Source organism: Filicampus tigris, chromosome 19 (assembly GCF_054856515.1).
Source record: "Filicampus tigris isolate MCC_2025a chromosome 19, RoL_Ftig_1.0, whole genome shotgun sequence".
NCBI classification, from domain to species: Eukaryota; Metazoa; Chordata; class Actinopteri; order Syngnathiformes; family Syngnathidae; genus Filicampus; species Filicampus tigris.
In genome coordinates, this window is record NC_141235.1 from 3,370,179 (window position 1) to 3,390,121 (window position 19,943).

Below are 19,943 nucleotides of genomic sequence, written 5' to 3' on the forward strand. Positions count from 1 at the left end.
AAATGTTAAGTATCAAGCATATGGAATTGAAAAGTCACCCGACGGATTGATATTTATCGCCTCCTGAATCACTAATGCTGAGACGCGCACATTCTTCGCTGCCTTCCTTTGGTCATTGCATGCCATTTACTGGCATGCGTACTGTCGCCGCTGCACTTTTAATATTACCTACAGGAGATAATGTAATAATAAATACATGACTGGTGCGTCATTAGAAAGCTACGGCGATGCGAGTGAAGAATCTCAGGTGTGAGAATTCTCCCCAGATCACAGCAGCATCATCTGTGATCCGCAGAGCCAGTCAGCGCATTTCCTTGAAAGTTGCTCGGCGAATCAGCGATTCTCATCGCAGCGTCTCTGAAAAGTGGCAGACGTTGAAAGTGATTTCAAAGAGTCCGAGATGAATCGGCGCTGCCTCTGCAGTTGCCTTTTTATGAGCGCATTTTCATCCATATAGACTTTGCCTGTGCGCCGGCGGGGATTTAATTTTAATTCAAGATCATTACGTGAACTCAATACTGTACTTGTTTGTCACTTCTAATTTGTCACCGCACTTCAGTTGGATTGTAACTACTGTAAAAAGGCTGAAAAGATGGAGCTATAAAGAGCCACTTACAAATATAGTGGAACCACTGAGAGTTTACTTGTAATTTTGCCCATAGGACATAAGTGAATTAAAACAACATTACTGACTGCACAAGTAGTATTTAAGCAACTTTTTAAACGGCCTCACAAGTGTGAAAGCCACAGGTTCAAACAATAAAGACACAAATAATAATTGCTAATGCATATTTCTATATCATTTGCATATTTATGTCACAATTCTGGGTTATAACAGACAATGGTCCGATACATTACGATTTTGATATTTGATGCCGGTCAATGATTTGTTTTGTAACAGACCGACGACGCGGATATTCGATGCCGGTGTATCGATACTGTCCTGTAACAGACGATCCGATACATCGTGACCGTTGGATACTAGTCAGAGGGCCATTTAGCTCGGATATGCTTCTGATGTCGGCCAGCAGCCGGTTATAAATCAGCCACCCGTGGCATAGTAACATTTTCTTACTTGTCAGCTTGATCAAATGCAAACACATACACAATTGACAGCCAGTATTTCTCAAGGCCATATCTAAATATCGCTTGTTTCTTCATAGCAGCAGCAAGCTCCGGAATCAGATTTTAGATTACATCGCAGGCTGTCCATTTGAAATGTCCTTTTCATTGTATCAATATTTTGGGGGAGAACTCTCACACTGGAGAGTGGAGGTAAAATGATTTATGGCGTCCGGGTTTGTATTATATCTTAACAACCGCAGCATGTTTGATTGATCAGCTCCTCGGGGGAAAAATATGCCATCACATGTTGAATTTAAGGCTGACCTGACAGCGACTCCCTCTGGCTCAAGACGTTCAAAAAGGTGCTGCCAAAATATGCCTTTGAGTCCAGACAGTTTTTTTTTTTTCTTTTTTTTCCCCCTTTCCTTGGATGAGACATCATACGTCATCATCAATTCCCAAAGTGCTGTGTCACTGGTACCCCTGCAACCTTGTGTTGCTCACTTCCTGCCTTGCTAGCGCTTGCGACGGTTCCAATAGGCAGTGACGAGTAGGAGAATTAAAGTTTTGACAGGAAATGTTGTAACTATTAAAAAGCTGTGCCGTGTCTGCTTGGCCTTGACTTTTCCAATCTCAATGCATCAGACAACACAATATCAACATTCTTTAACAGTAGGAAGAAGAAAAAAAAAATCTCTCTTTGTGTGCTTCTCTTAAAGCCGCTGACCTAACATAGCATGCACCAAAGGGGCTGTTTTTTTTTGCATACCTAATGTGGTCACTGCTGCTGCTGTTGAGATAAAAGCTGAGAGGGACTCAAAACGCTGTGACAATTATTGCCGGGGACTCGCATGGCGCACGGGAGAATGTTGTGTACTATTTTTAAAGTTGCATCTTGGAATAGAAAACCTTTTAAATGTTCCCCTATGGGAATTGGTGAAATTTGTCTCATTTTAGATTGGAGACTCCTCTCCCCCACCAAATACTCAGCAGCCAAAACATTAGGTCATCTAATGAGATCTAATATAAGGGTTCAGTAAAGATGGGTTGCAGTTTGCTGTACAACTGCAATACATCTAACTGAAAGCTCTTTCTAATATTTTGATTCCGGGACCAAAATATGTCACCAAAGTAATAGATAAGTGAAAAATGACTTTCTTCACAGGCTCCTGCAAATAACCAAACTATTTTCAGGTTGCTTCATCTCATCTCCTGCAACTAATCACTAATGGCGTCCCTCAGGGTTCCATCCAAGGGCTCCTTCAATTTGCTGAATGTTTCAAAATGTAGGATGGTCAACATTTTGTATCGTTAAACATTCCAACAAAGCATTCAGTATATTTTGACTCTCTTAGGCAGCCGTACCACAATATTACAGATTCCTCTCATTATAATCAAATGAATTTCTACATCGCTGCAATAAGTAAAACATACTACAAGTCATTTGCTGACTTCTGTATTGTGGTCTCATCCATCACTAATGGTGTTCCCCAGGGTTTCATCTTTGGGCAAGTTTAGATGCAAAACTTTTCAGGCCTAATATTTTTTTCCCAGGTGTCAAAAAGAGAAGATGTTTGACTCTCGCGAAGGTGATAAGACAACCGAAATATTAGAAACTCCTCTCACTATATTATAGTCCTGCAAACTCCATTCACAATGATAAACATGACTATTAAGGTACTCTGCTGGCTGCGTTCAGTGTTTGGCTCACAAGCTTTAACAGCTAAAGGTTGATATTCCTCTTCTTCTGCCCTAAACGTGTGTGGCGGCCCTGAGGGTTCCATCCTAGGTTCTCTTTTCCATTCAATTTGGGCTAAAACGTTTTATTTAGCGAACTTTAACCACTACAATAAACTCATTGTTAAGTGTCACACTGAGCAATACCGCAGTAGTTGGTGAAAGCAGAATTTCGCACACACAATAGGTCCAACACATTAGGCGGACCTATTGTGTGTGCCAGGAAATCTTTCTGCATGCATCATTTGATGAAAAGCAAATTTGCATCTTCCATCCTGGCACGACGCAGAGATTTGGATTGTCCTTGTTTACCTTCACCCAGCAGTCTTTGGTCCCGAGAGCAACATATTTCTCTTTTTGTGTTCCATCTGATCTCTCATCATCTCTTGGGCCTTGCATCATGAGCCCCAGATTGATCGATCAATGGCCATAAACAAAACACAGATTGAACGAGACGCTGGGGCGCAACAAACAGATTACAGTGTTTTTATTTCGCCACGAGTGATCGTTGGCGAGAGCATCTGTCGAGAGGCGGCCACCGGCCAACAGACGCGCTTGCACGCAAGGCAGCATGGCCCGTCCAATGTGCGCCAGATGATCGGCGCGGGCCTAGAATGGCAATTAGGAAAATATCGGTTCCTGGGATTTTCCAAAGTGCGCTCGCGTCGAATAATGTAAATGGATGAAAAGGAGAATGATGCGTAATCCAATTGTGATGGCAAGGTATTGAGCGTAATGCCAGTCAATCCCATTTGCAGTGCTCGACGATTACATGATGGAGCGAAAGTCGCTTGTGTGTGTGCTTGTGGGTCGGCGTGCGCGCTAGCATGTAGCTACACTGGCTAGCTCCCAATACTGATGTGTTGCCACGACAGCTTGCTTGACAGCTGTGCATATATCACTGGGCGGAGCTCTCTGCATTGCAGTGCTGAAGGATGGTGGCCAGGCTCTCCATGTTGTCAGGGCCGCTCGGGGTCAGACGAGCAAAGAGAATTAAGTGCGCATCACAAGGCCCGTCGCCGTGTTCTTTATGTAATGTCATCTTAACATATTGCCGCTTCATTTTGTGATTTGCTACTGTTGAGGTAGTGGGGATATATTGTGCATCCGGCTCACATAAAGTGTGTCTCGTGTTGTATATATTCACTAACGGTTGATAGCTGCATTCCCTTTTAATTATTTGATTTTCAGCACCGAGAAATGCAATGTTATCCGATCGTCTTCAAACCCTTACGTTTCACGGGAGTAATTTAATTGGCCATGTTGGCAAATTGTCAAGCACCCTTTAAAACTCCAGTTCATTCCCCGCTTGGCGTGGTTCATTTCATCAGGTGTGAATGAAGTTGGTCCCGGAATTTTGACGGCCTGAAAGGGAACCCGCCGACCTGATTCCGACAAAAACAAAAACAAACCGCGTGTGTGAAAGTGGGCGAAGCTGCAAGAGTCTTTGACAATAGGATCACGCCATCCCCGTCTTATCCGGCCTTTAAAGACTTTGTTGATTTGTTTTCCAAGCTTTTAAGAGAACGACCGTTGAACTTGTTTGCCAGCGCTCAGGTCTTTAGCCCGTGAGATCTAGCAACAAATCTCTTCCGCTGCGCAACACCAAGGAAGAAAGGAAAGATAGGTCAAAGAGACTTTGCAGGCAGACAGTGCTCCATGCAGCCATCCGTTTAGTATAGCAGCACGTCGGGTCAAGATTTGGATCCATCAAGCGTTACAAACCCGGCTGGGATGCGATCCCGCCGGTTGGTGATAACAGCTTTTGCATATGTAGGACTAAATTTGACAATTTCCTTTGTTTCCTTCAGCGATGGCCCCGACGCAGCCCAGCCTGCGCTCAGAGGTTTTCAAGCCTTGCGTCGAAGATAAGGACTTGGCCTTTTGCCTCAACGAGGGCGAGTGCTCCATCATTGAAACTGTGGCCGGGGTCCATCGACACTGCAGGTGAGCGCTCCTTTTCTTTCTTTCCTGGAGTAAACTGGCTGAAATCGGAAACCCGTACGCATGCAAACACACAACACACTCAAAGTCCATAATCGCCTCAACCACTAACTGGGGGATCAGAGATGCTTTGGCCGCATTAGCTTCTGCTCAGTCGCTGATCCATACAAACAAATGGAGGGAAAAGCACAAAGCGTGATGGTGGGGAATAGCAGCGATAACAATCGTATTCTCGTTGGTCGGGGAACCGTCAGGTGCTCTGAACAGGCGTTGCCGTGGTGCAGCAGTCGCATCATCTCACTTTGTTTCGCTAGCGAACAAAGAGAAGTTCACAGGATCTCTTTGGAAATGTAGATGTTTGTTTTTTGGGGTTTGCAATAGAATGAAACCAGTCCTGGAACCTCCTAAATATTGTCTAATGTGAGGGTCAATGATTATTCATATATATTTATATATATATATATATATATATATACTCTCATTGTAAGCGCAAATAAAAAAATGACATTTTGGTATTAACCAGATTACAGGTTCCCCGGTTGTCAAGAAATGGTCGATTTTCCTCAAATGTTCTCACTTTTAACGGAGTCTCACAATGCATACATATGTGTGTATTTTTCACAGGTAAATCCAACGTTGTCTTTTAGGAAGGATCACATTGAGTAAAAATACCGGACCAGCAGGGTGAGTGGTTGTCAAAAATACTCTGCTTAAAAGATTTAAAGTGTTTGAGCAGCTGAAGGAAGTATCTTAGGGAGTAATAGCCCAAATTAACGTCTGTCATTCTTGTCTCTACAAGTTTGTTTGATTTTTATTGCAGTAAATGGGCAAGTTGAATATTAGACATTTTCAGATGCGAGTTGTTGCTTTGGACCGTTCGCGCTTCTCCTGACTCGTCTGCATACGGACTCCCCCTCGCGGCCCAATTCACCAGCGCTTCCGATTACGCAAACACGGCTTTAATAATACATCACTTGAAAATACATGATGAGAAATTTAACGAGGCAAGAAGTGTGCTGAACATTGGCAGAATCTGAAAACATCTCATTAGAGCACACCTAACTGGAAATAAAGTGCAACCATAGAAAGAATACAATATATTAAGGAAACAAACGATAAAAAAAAGATGTAAGAAGCAGTGAAGTTGGTACTTTATGGCCATAGTTCCAGGATCCTTTCTACCACATCCGATACCACCTTGTCACGGTAGACGTGTTGACCATAACATCTACAGCAGTTTCAGATATTTCCATGATAGTTATCATTTAACGTGTTTTGACTTTTTTTTTTTTAATTCAGTTAGTTTTCATTAGTTTAGTATTTTGGGGGACAATGCTTCATTTTAGTTGAGTTTTTATTCTGGTTTTTTTCCCCTAGATAGTGGCCTCCACTCCAACAGAAGCCTTGCCTCAATTATTCACAGGGTGATGTCATCCACCGGAATAAATGCCGCACCACAAATGGGCATCCAATTGGCTATAATTACATCCACCATATAGACACAGTATCTGTAAAGCTGAAGTTCATGCCAGAAAATTGCAGTAAAAGCCTTGAAGTATCCTGATTTGCGCTGAAAACACCCCAAAAATGGAGCAACTATCATTTCCTCTGAAGGCAACCGAGCACTTTATTTACCATTCGAGTTGAGCCGTCATTAAACAAGAAAAAGGTGTCAAAACAATCAGCGCGCCGGCGTCATTGATTGAGAGCCCGGTTTGGATCTTGAATCAATGGCGAATCCTTGATGCGAAATCTCATTTTGCTCTCTTCTTCCCTTTTTTTTTTTTTTTTTTTCTCGCAGCCCTCCTTGCGCAGGATGCTCATGTTTGCCGATGCTAATAAGGCTCCCAAAATAAACATGCAAATTTGCTTTAAGACCTACTTCCGCATGAGCGCCGCGGCTGGCTCCCCATACTCTTAACGCGGCGCCTTCGCGCATAAGACGGCAACCGGAAGGATGGCGACATTACCGGAGGCTCTCGCACGTGGGCCGTTTGGACGTGTCCAACATTTAGCCGTTGGAACGGCAAACGGTCGGCGAGCTAATGTGAAAAGGAGCCGCATTGCCGTTTCGCGGAGCCCAGCGTAACCTTTATCAGGACGAAACAGCGGCGTCTGCTGTCAACCGCGGTAATGACGCACCATCGACTAAAGCTGGGGGTGTTGAGCGCTGACAGCTAGATAACAAAAGCTTACATACCAAGATGGGGACATCTTTGTCAAAACGTAATTCTTTGGACAGCAAAATGTGTACCCAGTCGAGCTCAATCATAAGCGTGACTACTACTAATAATAAATATTGTCGCTGTCCTGTGAAAAAACCCCATGTCCAATTTAGATTATTTTTTTTTTTTTCAAATTTCAGACATTTCATGCAATGTCACCGTGGGTGCACCATTCATGTAAAAATAAGAAAACAGGATGACGACGATATAATACATTGGTATATATTTCTGAAATGTAAACAATATTCAAATAATTCTAGCGTTATTGTTCTAAGAAAGTTGTACTTATAATCCATATAAGATGAATATGATATACAATTCAACTCCACTAGTTGTAGAGCACTTTAAAACTGTAAACAAAAAAACAAAAAAACATAAAATCAGTAAACACCACAAAACACTAAAACAATAAAATATAAACAAAAATGGAATCCAATTTGAATGCATATCAAGGATATCCACTATTATTTGAACTTGAATTAGTCAATCAGTCAATTAGTCAGTCAAATCAAAAGGAAAATTCTGCCTCGCCCTGTGCGTGTGTGTGCGTGACCAACATTTCAAGGTAGCTAGTGCCACGGTAACGCCTCTTCCAGTTATTGCGAGGGCAGTGTCGGAATATTTACCTTCAGCCGTCGTCATCGCGGCAGTCGGCTTTTTGCGTGCGTCAGTTGTGATCGATTGGCGGCTAATCGGGGCCGTATCGATGCCCGCTGTCGCAATTGATACAATTACGTATTTTTCACTTTTGATTGCTGCCTCCAAAAGCTATTAAACGCACGCCGGTTACATTTCAACAGACGCGTCAGGCCGAATAATTTGGTAGCCGTGCAAACGTATCCAAATTGCTTTCACGGCACCGGTTGACATATTGGACAGCGAATGTCAATATTGTCATGTTTGGAGATGGATGCATGTTGTGATAGAATTTGCCTCCGACGATGATGAGAAAAGACAGACTGCCGGTGATGAGGAATGAACAACAAATGATTGCATTGTAATGCTTTATAGAATATCATCGCCGTCCCCTGATACCGTGCGAACATGAAACGGTGAAGTAGCAAACAACTTGTGCGGTAAGGAATAACATTCTGGAGTTGCGCTGCAGGCGACTTCACCTTGACGCTAACATGCGCGTAAAAATCCGACACATGGAAAAAGGCCAATTATGGGCTTTTATTAAAATGACAATAGTTTGTTTTTTACGGCTGCCCGTGCCGGCTTTTTACGGTGCGTTTTGCCCGTCGCTAACACGTGTGCGCGCCGGAACGGTGACGGATTTGGATTTTAATCGTGGCTGTAAACAATGATGGATGGGGCGGCGTGTGCGTGTGAGGTGTGCTGGGCAGCGGTGATATTGTGGCAGCTTGCAAGTTAACTCCTCGGGCCTTTTTAGCCTGTGATCATATCTTATGGAAATAACTGTGTCACAATTGATCATTTCGCATGGATGACCTTGGCTGGGCTTAGACATTATTGATGATGCGCCCGCGGCAAAGATGTCTTCCTTCCGCATTTAAAAGAAGTATACTTGAAATTAAAAGCGTGTTGCTGGACCCGGTGGGCTGATTTTGTGGAATATTTGAGACCGAATTAGAATTCAGTGTTTTGTTTTGTTGAACCATTTTTGTATTAAAAATGTGGGGGCTATGTAATCCATTTTTGAGTACTCCGGGGTAGATTGAAGGTTGACACTAATTTGTTATTATGACACCTGTTTGAGTAGCAGATGGAATACACAATTTCTCACTCCGGGCCATTATAACACTTCCCCTGGGCTTTGATTTGTTTTGAAAGTTGCAGGGCGGGCCCGGGAAAATGCTCTCATGGGCCGAAATTGGCCCCCTAGCCTAAGGTTGCCCAAGCAGATTCCCCTCGCACAACTTGCATCCTCTTTTATCAAAGTGACATTTGACTGCGGCGGCGGAGTTTGCACGCCAAAGAGTTTCCTCGCTTGTGATGCAAAGATGACGCAAAGCTGCTGCAAGCGCAACAACTTCATCCAAAAGAAAATAACACAAACTTAACAGCCCACTTTCTGCATTTCCTCTTGTAACCCACAATTTGGTGGTTTTTTTTCTTTATCAGCGCTTCTTTCCGATTTATATGTAAATCCGTCATTATTACATAAAAATGCAAATGCACGTCTCAGGACGTGCGCTCGGAAACTGTTTCCGCAGGGAAATGTTTGCATTTCAATCAGTCATTTTGATCAGAGGCAATCAATTAGCAGCCAATTAATTGCCAACATCCAGATTCAGCGATAAGTCGGCAGTACCAACATCAAATCCAAACCAAATCAAATGTTGCCTAAGTGACGAATAATTAGGGTTTTCGTCAACGTCTGACGAGCGCGATGGATAAAGGTGCGTATGATGAAAAGAGGGTTGCCGTGGCAACAAGAAGCACAGGCAAATACAATTAAGGATGCTGATGTTTTGATTGCAGATGTCTCTATTTGACGCAGGTCGGCATCCTTTTCTCGCAAACTCGACGTACCCCAAAACTCCTCGAAACTGAACTTGAAACCCCACGAAGCGTTCACGGGCCTTTCATTTGACAAAAGTTTGCTTTTTTTTTTTTTTTCCCCCTCATCTTGCTTCACATCCCTGAAAGAGTCCTTGAGTCTGTAGTATAGAATCGCTTTCTTTGTTTAAAATGGCTTTTAAAAGTCACATATTGCAGCACACTGCTTGCGGGTGTAGTAATGCCAAAGTGAGCAATTGAAAGTAATTCGGTCACATTACCATAGGGGTCCAACCATTCAAACTAATCGAGTATCAAATTAATGGATCAATTAAAACATTTGGTTCATCGTTAATTCGTTGATTCTTTTTTTTCCCCCTCAGAAATTCTCATTTGAATAAGTTTGAAAGTGTCATAACACCTTCAATCCAAATACAATACAAATGTCATTATAACGCGTGTTATAATTCATCGAATCCGCGTTGTGGCATTTGCCTGTCTTGTCAAGAAGCTGAAGCTATTGCTGCTGTTATGCTACTTGAGTTTTTGGCGTCCGCTGACGTTGGCTGGCCATGCAGGCGATGCCATTGTCCTTTGATCCCTTTCGAGCTAATTTGCCCAAGATTATATTCAACCGCAATCAACACACACCCCTTAATCATTTATTTTGCATTGCATTGCATCATTTGTGATTGATCAGACTTTAACAATAATTGCCACCTAACTCTGTGATTGACCGCCACTGAATACTTCATGGGCAGATTTGCCCGTTAGATTGTTTGGCCCAAAGGCATGCTGACACCGGTTATTAGATCATATTTAAATGAAGATGTATCGCTTTTTTTATGTTTGCTCCTCCAAAGCCATCAGTGCAGATGGATATTCGCACCAATATTTCATAATGTGTGTGTGTGTGTGTGTGTGCGTGTGAGTGTGTGTACTGTGCCTCAGGGGACATCCAGCTAGATGAGGGGAAACATAAAATCTCCCAAAAGGAACAAACACAATCATGCTCGCTGCACCTCGTACGACAAAAAAAAGTTGCTTTTATGATTAGTTGTCCAATAAAAACAATATGCCTCTAAATGTTGAGGGTTTTTTTTTTTTTTTGTACAAAGTGAATACTACATCTTGTAGAGACACCTGCTATCCGCTGTATGACTATTCTGATTTTAAAAATATATATTAAAAAAAAGGTGACTCCAAATTGTATGGTTTATTTATTTTTTTTAATGTAAAAAAAAATGTAGATATATGTATATATTATTATTATTTAAGACTTGATTAATAAAATGTATTCGATTAATTTGTGTCACTCATCATTCAAATAAAATATTTCAAAGATACTATTATTAGAAATATTTGTTTTTGCTTGCTCTCTGGCCCTCAGATGCCAATATTCAAAGATTTAATTATTTACAACTCACCCAATCAATTCAGGCATGCGTGCTTTTCATTCATTTTACCAACCTAAAAGAATCCTGACATAAAATATATCAAATGAATAAATATATATCTATTTATTTATTTTCCCTCCGTGGACCTGATATGAGCAAGAGAGTAGACCGTACGAACGTTTGTCTTCCAGTCGACGGCCATCAGACGCCGTCAGCGGCGTTGAGCCCAAGTGGCAAACTAAATCATCGAAATGAAGACCACCACCTCTTAATTTCCGCTTTCTGTTTGTCTCTTCCTGACCGCTTGGGCGATTCGATTGTTAGCGCACCGTCGAACCTTGACAGGCCTTACAAATCCACGTTGCTCCTCGGCTGATCCATCCTGCTCGCCAAATGACGTTCGCCGGGTTTTAAAGCCAATGGGCCGTGACCAAACAACCGCCCCCCCCACCTTCCCCCCAACCGTCATCACCCACCACCGCCCACCTTCTTTCCACCGCATGATTCCAAAACATGGAAGTTGACTTCTTTGAAAAAGTTTTCCATCACATTGAGAGTATTTGAAATGCTTTCTTTTAATAAAACCTTGGGTAGAGCGCAGAACTCGCCCTTGACCAAGCAATACTGATTTTGATATATAATACACGGGTTCTAACTCACAAAAGGCAACAATGAGTTTTCGCTTACCAAAAAATATGTGAATATTGTCACTGTCCAGTAAAAAAAAAAATCTGCATTCTCTCCCAATCTATTTTTTTTCATCATACCTACCAAATTTTGGTAAAAAAAATGGTCAGAAGGAGGCCCTAACATTAGGTACATCCGGACATTTACCTGCAGAAAAAAAAGAGAGTAATCAAGAACTGGAAACATAATTATCAAATTAATTACAAAAAGATTTTCTAATTAATACATATTTGTAGTTAGTCATTTTTAGCTAAGATAGAATAAGTAAATGAGGACGCCGTTTAAAGTTAGTTTTCGCACTACCTGTTGAAATTTGTTGATTAAACTAAATATAAAACCAAAAGAATTTCACGTTGTGCATTCAAAACAACCTAACAACTTGCCTGAGGAAAATCTGCTAGCTTAATGCTAACACACAATGCGAGGCACCATTGACGTGCTAACAAATAACATCAATGTTGCGGTGGCAATGGACATTTAAACACAGAGAGAGAGAGAGAGAGAGAGAGAGAGAGAGAGAGGGACAATATAACATTCACACGCATATATTCTTTATCCTCTGCAATCTCTGCTGGGAGAACAGAGGGGCTGTAACGGATTGAGGTCATTTCTCTTGACTTCAGTGGGGAAAGATGATTTGAGATTAGAATTGATGACAAAGCAATGAAGAATAACTCACCATGATGTATTTGTTCTTGTGGTTGTAGTTTTCCACTGTTGTGACCCCGGTGCCCCCCTTTATGTTGCTTCCTCCAAATGTATGCATACGGCAAACTCACATCTAACGCGTGGAGCTCACTCCTTTTCAGCGTTATAGTTGAGATTCAGCAGACACCAACACATGAAAGAGGCGCTTGTGCGTGTTCAGCCGACAAGGCCTCCCTTGTTTTTTATTCAAGCTATATAAGAGCTCGACGGCTTGTCGGAAAATACAATTCAAGCTTTCACCACGCGCGTATTTGTGATGTGCTGCTTTTAAACGCGGGGTTTTGTTTGGAAAAGAGAAATGTCACTTTGAATTTGAGAGGTGACATTAAGGCACTGTTAGTGGCTCAGATACGGCGAGAAAATTGTGTTACAGCCTACGTCGCTGCTCGTAGATTTTGGAGTCATTTAGTGTAATCCAAGACCACGTTTTTCTTGTCGATATTCCTTGTTCAACAGAGCAGAAGAGCGTATATGCCCGAGTATTGTCGTATGCATTGCTGTGTGCTGCAGGAGCAATTGTTTGAAGGCTTATAATTATCGTCACGTCTACGTTAATTTCCGTTGGCTCATTTACGGGGTTTGGCATTGTTAGTATTAAGCTAACGGAGTTCCATTGGATGTCGGTTTTGCAGTAAACTTCAATTAGACGTGAAAAACGGCTTGAAGCAAGCACCCCTCGCATCTTATTTGGAGAACTGCGAGGGCCAAATGAACTCGATTTGAATTTTCCTACTTTCAACTGAATCAAGATAGGTATTGACTTGTCTTTTAGGGGAGAGTTGCATCTTTTGAAGGAAATGCCACATTTGGACTACTGACAAGTTCATGTTCATGTAAAATGATGAGCATGTTTTTTTTTTCAACCTTGAAACAATAATCCCATTAAATCCCACTTTTAAAGGGGCGGGGGGGACAATGAAATTATTTTTCAAAATGTTTCAGGCCCATTGGAGGAGTTTTACTGGTTCAAAAACACGCACACTCCATTTGCTCTTCATTCCTGCCATCTTTTTATCTGGAATAACAACCCAAACAAATGCACTATGCAGTAATATTATGCAATCGATGTGGAGCGAATATTGCTGCCTAACCACTAAAAACATCACTCAAACTTGATATGAGCACAAGATCCAAATGCATAAACACTACATTTCTTCTTCACTCCTTCATCACCCCATCAAATGTAAACTTTGTCTCTGGGTGATGTGAATAAACGGACACTTTTAAACATAACTACTTCACTATGTGTTCCAATGCTATCACTCAACTTTTTCATCACCGTGAAGAATGGCTCGGAGCAATGTATGTGCTTTTGGTGTTTGAAAAAAAAAAAGTGGGAAGAAGACATATTGACAGACGGTCAGACATATAAACGGGTGGTTTTGGTGATTACACAACGCGCTTCTTTTTTTGCTGTAGGTTAGACGACGCTTGCGAACGGTTTTGAGAAAAAAAAAAAAAACAAGGACACAACATCACGTAACAGAAAAAACACTCTAACTGGGACGAGGTGTCCTTGTGAGGATATTTAATTGTGACGATGGGTACCTGTGAGGTTGCTTACTCTGTACTCGGACGTGCACTTGTGAGAGACAATTATTTGGCTGTGTCCTTGAGGGCCTTTACTTGTTGAACTGTATACTTGCTAAGCTCGTACTTCGTATTTGTGGAGGCGGGTCGCTCGGACAACATGACCTTAATGTTGTTGACATGGGAGGAATCAAAGGATGCCTATTTTTGACTGGGTACAGGTGAAGATGTGCCATTGAGGTTTGTGTGGACAGTTAACAGGCGTGGACTGGTGATACTGTGTACTCGATTTAAGGGACTAATTCGGTGGAAGTGGTCGTCGCTAGAGCCGACTGGCCATTACATCCAAGTACATTTTTCATGGCCTAAAATCATCCAATACAGTACAAAATTATTTCTTTGTCCTTTTTTTCGTAGCCTAAAAATGCCCAGTACAGGACAAAATATGCAAACGAACCTTGATGGTGCTTGATGGTTGGAGGATAATGGATTTGGTCATGTTCATGAGCCATGAAATTAGCGCTTCACTTTCTCTCTGTTAGGATCAGAGGCCATAGATGAGGGCTTTACAAAAAAAAAATCAAAAAATAATCAAGTAAAAAACAGCCGTAGACATGAATATGTACATACGACCCGGCTTTGAGCTGCGTGCTTCCGGCGATGGTAAGGTAATGTCCATGCTCTCCGTTAGCTTTGAAGGGGCAGTCGCCCCTGCCAACATGGCCGCCACATTGATACGTGCTTCAGCCTGCTCTAGTCTACTGCTTGTCTGCTGATCATTGATGCTAGCAGCACAAGCCTTCCTTGCTAGGGCATGTACTAGCGAGGGTATGCACTTGTGAGGACTTGTACATTTGAAGGCGGAGTGTAGACTTGTAAGAACCTTGGGAGAATGTGTAGGAATTCAGTTTTTAGCTTTTAGAGCAGCTTTGTTAGTTTTTATTAGTTTTGAATGTTTCCTTTTAATTTGGTTTTTATTCGTTTTAGTATTAGTTTGTTTTTTTTCATGGATGGAGTATTTGTCGAGTGCAAGATTAAAAAAAGATGACTAAGTATTGTATAATAAAGTACAATTCTGTGTACAGCAATACAGAAATAAATGAATTTAAAATCAACCCTCTAAAGCTCATGAATGATATAATTTGACCAACCTGAAAAGTTAGTGTGAGTTCGGTTAGTTTTCGTTAGCTATGATAACCTTGGCTCCTACTAAGCAATCTGACACTCCCAACCCACCAGAGGGAGGGCCGCTAAAGTGATGAATACAAATTCAGTTAATTAGTTCATTGAGTTTTGTCCCCAAACAGTCGGATGCCAATCCTGATTCCTTGGACTCTTCCTTCCATTTGGCATGTTTGCACCCGAGCCTCGGCTCAACGTTTATTGACCTGCTCAATGTAATTTGGGGAGTAATCCAGTGAAGTTGCAAATGAAAGGAGACGGACAAGTAAATCCCTTTGTTCCCCCCTAACTTAACTCACTTATTAAGCGACAGACTGTTTGATGCCTGTGGGCGAGAAAAGCACGCATATTTGTCAGGGCGCTTAAACGTTGCTGCTGATTTTCACCCGACAAGTGAATTGAAGGCGTTTTTTTTTCGTGACACATTTCATGGTTGACTCGTCTTCAGCGTGAAGGGAGGTCATCTTTAAAGCGTCCTTTTCTCCTCCGAGAGCTTTCTGTACGTGCTGCAACGACGTCATGTTTTGCATGGAGTCTTTAAATAGACAATAGGGCCGCCGTGTTTAGATAATCTGAGTGGTGTACATGCATGTTGGTTTTGACGTCATTATCCGCTTATTGAATTATTCAGCAAACACGAGATGCTCGACACAGAGATGAACCACCTTGACGGTCAAAAGTAATTGTAGTCATTTTCCGTCGTCACTTTGTCAAGGTGATGTTCTACACGCTTGTGTCGCTTTGCGGTTGAACAGACCTAGACACACGTACTTACTGTATGACATGTGTTCGTCATGGTGGGGTTCAACATCATTTCCGCATCTAATATTTCTTTCAACACTGCTATCATAACATTATAATAGGAAATTCTGCAAAAAGTGAAACACGTTCGTTTTTTGTAGCCCGTATGTGGTCGTGTTTATTGTGTTAGCATTAAGGTAGCCGACTTTTAACTTTGTTAATGTGGTTTTGTTAAATACACAATCTGTAATTGTCGTTGTTTTATGTTTATTTTACGGTAAACATCAACTAATAGTGGAAATAAACAGCTTGACGCAAGCACTTCTATCTTTCGGACAAACTGCCTCTTGTTGTGAAGTTGGCGGTCACCATAGCTGGCGCCCGTCATGGACAGAAGTCATACCAGTGACGGCTCGTATCGGGAAAAACTCAAAAGTCATGTGACTTGTAAGTCTAGTCACAACTGTATTATGAAGGTATTCCTAGCCCATGTCAAAACGGAGCCGTAAAATACCATGTGTGTGTGGAAAATGAACGATATTTGAGGTTAAGCTTAGCTAATAAGTTAAGCTAATGTGCTACACTCTGTTTCTTCAGTTTGCATTTATTTCGTTTAGTTGTATTTTTTTTTTATATTTGTCTTTGTCCAATTTTAGTTGTATCTTCACCAGTGGGGCAAATTTGTCAGCCCCTCTCTCTTTCACCCAAATAAAACATCACAAAACAATTAAGTAGAAGTTGTGTGTTTTCAATTTGCAGACCTCAGTGACATACGCTGGCAGCTGTCATAAGTCCAAGCAGGAGGTTAAGCTTCCTAATTGATGTCCTCAAATTCCTTCATCATTAGCCATGAGAAAGAGAATAGAGAGCGGCGGGAGCGGGGGGGCGACCCGGGAGTGTGAGGCAGAGGAGATGAGCGAGGGAGGAAGATTAGAGTTCCTTGACAAGGAGTCTTTCAAGTTTGTAGGTTTGAAGTGCTAACGAGATGCAAATGTGTGCAAATAAGTGCGCAAACCAACCTCTGCTAAACTCTCGCAGAATACTCAGAAGCTAAGAGCTAATTGTCAAAAATAGGGAAAGTTTGGGGAGTTTGTCCAAATACAGTACTGCGAGGAATCGGAACACTGCTGCTAATTAACATGCCCATCATTCGGCAACTTGTTCTGACGTAAGGAAGGCGGACAATTTAGGAAAATACCTGTTTGATGTCAAGGTAGCTCCATTGGGAACGTAACAAGCAACAAAGGAGGAACGAGTATTCACTAATGAACGTTTATTGGAATGAAAGCATTTTTGTTAGTGAAATGCGATTCAAAAGACTGACTTGATTGCAATAGAAGCACAATGGCCTCTAAGGTGAAAATGTACGGCCACAAGCCATTCACTGTGAAAACGTCATTTCAACCGTTTCTTCATAACACGAGATTTTTTTAATTTAGATTTGGATGGGGGGGGTGTTTGGCAACATGTGACAAGACAAATAAAGGGAAGCTAAACCAATGGATCGATGGTCCAATTACTGTCGCTGACACGCAAATCCATGCGCGACATTATGGAAGATGGCCAATGAATCCATCTGACTCCTGTTTAAAACTTCGACGACAAATAGAGCGAGACTGCAGAGCGTCACCATCGACTGGGAATAACAGCCGCTTCCCCGACGTGTGAAGGAACTTTGAAATGCCTCCAACCACAAAATTTCCTTTCTCCGCACGCACAAATCACAAAGTGGAGAATGACACGCTCATATCTGCGATACAGCGCAGATGATCCACCAGATTGTGACGTCAAGGCCTCCTAATCTCGCCGCATCCCCTGTGATGACACAGGCATTAACATGCAGAGATAAATGGTGACGAGCGCAAGGGAGAATTTGCCGAGAGAGATTCGGAAACGTTGATTTTCTTTATTCCTTTATTTATTTTTATTATTATTATTATTATTACCACACTGAATCAAAAGTCAATTAGTAATGAATGCATAATGTGTTGCTGTAACTTTTCATACCGTGATGGATGAATTATACCAATGATAAAAGTTCTTAAATGATGACTAAGAACATACTAATCAATTCCATATTACCTGCAATTGCTCTTTTGTTGTATTGCTTTAAAATGGCAGTATATTTTTAAATGCAAAAGCCTTTCTCCACAGTATATTGAGCAAAATCAGCACAAAAATATTGTACAGTGTTTACAGTAAACAAATGCTGTTTATGCCAAACAAACATCTAAAACAATCATGCCCAAATGCCCCGATTTTACATTATAAAATGAACCTACAGCCGTCTCTTTCTGTCAGCGTAAAAAGCAGGATGCAAGAGCATTTGACGTTCAATCACTTTGAGCAAACACTAGGACGAGCTGGAATATTGTGTTTCCTTTTTTCACTCTTCTTCTTTAGTCAAATTGACACAGCGTCAAAGTAAATAGTGTGCAAAAATCTAGTGGTCGACAGTTGAAGTACACCCCAAAATAAATGAGAGGGAGAAAAACATAGATAGGTAGCTCTTGTGTGAGTTTTCTAGCAGTTCTTCAAACCGAGTTGGACGACTCCATGACGCCTGTGCGACATCAATATGCTTGAGTGCCTGTCGCTTTCAAGGCAAATTTCCGTACAAAGCTGAAGGTATGTATTTATTTGTACATGCTGTATATCTATTTAAATCAAATAGAAAGCAGAATTAATGGGCACGCAATCTCGTGGCCTTGCCGGATTACTCACGCTCAAGTTTGAAAGAGAACGGGCTCGGGTATGAAAAAGCGCTCAGACAAAAAAGGAACCCTCAATGTGAACAAGCTTCCTAGCACGGTTTGGAAAGCAGACGTCGTCTCTGTATTTAAGAGCAGACTCCATTTATTCAAAGCACAACCCACCTTCACTCCCACCTTGTCAGCCAGTCTCTTTTATCTGCCACCATGCAGTGGATCTTTCACTCCCCTTCTGTACACATATGCGCACACACTCACGCACACACGCACTGTTTCCATGGTTATCGGCTGCAGGAAAATTGCAATGTCCCAATTTATTGGAACTTGTTAAACATTTGTCACGCTTCCTTTCTTCCCCAAAAGCAGTCATGTTTACACCAAATTATACATTTAAAGCAGCCGTACTGTTTCTTTTTTTTTTATATATTTGGGGGGACGGGGGGGCGGTTAATATAACAACCTACCAATTGTCAACGTGTGATGTCAGACGTGGGAACCCAGCCGAGCTCATTACTGTGCAGCGCCCCTCGGCTTCTCTGAGCTTTTGGGCAATTTTCAAGCACACTCATTATTTCGCTGCTCTCAATTTTTTATTTATTTATTTTTTTTTTCTAGGTATTTCAATCTGTAGTCATTGTAGAGCCTTTCAAAAGTCACACATGCAATGTTACATAAGGAATTAATGATTAAATATTGGTCATATTATAGCCATTCCAATTTCAGTTGGGGTACATCGCTTGAGCTCATTAGTCGATTAATCGACTGGTCCACGTGTCAACGTAATTTCTCCGCATTGAGGTTTAAAGCTTCAAGTCGCCTAATTGCTAAGCACATGTTTTGCATCTTGTTTTATAATCCTCCAATTTACAGAGGATTTTCTACTCGTCCAAAAAGTCGAAACAGTCTTCGCATGTGTGTGGGGTTCCAGAAGTACAAAAATTAACTGCTTGTGGATGAGGATAAGTTAACCTTGCTACCTTTAGCTATTCAAATCGCCGCTAGTCTTAAAATATTGGTACCAGTAGTACCACGGGACAGGCGGAAAAGAAGAAGAAAGTGGTGTGACGTGAAGCTTCATTTATGTCCAATCATGCATGGGAAACAACGGCGATGATGAGAACTTTATTCAGATGGAATTTGTCTGTTTACATCACTGTGTCGTAACACTTGTCACAGAATGGCCTACGAGCACACTATCGAACATAAAATCTCTTTCAGTGGTTTATTTTTTGAAAATTCAATCCAAGGACAGTTTACATGGCAACATAAAATGTGGTGGACCACCCAAAAAGTCTTAAGAACCCATGCATGAAAAAGCACAAGTGTGCCATTTTAGGTTTGAGTCGCATAATACATTTTGAAAGTAACTTGCCCGGCACTGTCTGTAATTAACAGAAAATAAAAGAGAATGGAGATTATTGGAATAATTGCGATAATCAGGAACCAATCGTGTTAATTAAAGATGTTTTTGTCTTAGTTCTTCAAATGAACAATTTTTGGTAAGCAGTTTCAGCTTGTTGTCTTTCTACAAACAAATCATTTAGAAACCA

At 41.5% G+C, this 19,943-nt stretch overlaps 1 protein-coding gene across 2 annotated transcripts in view; it reads left to right on the plus strand.

The window, feature by feature from the left end:
* The window catches only part of nrg3b (neuregulin 3b), a 148,279-nt gene that overhangs the window by 79,221 nt on the left and 49,115 nt on the right, over positions 1 to 19,943 (plus strand). For both annotated transcript variants that reach the window (XM_086016909.1, XM_086016907.1), the window contains exon 2: positions 4,614 to 4,749. In XM_086016909.1, coding sequence (XP_085873035.1) covers positions 4,614 to 4,749 — 136 coding nt within the window. The remainder of the gene's footprint in view (positions 1 to 4,613; positions 4,750 to 19,943) is intronic.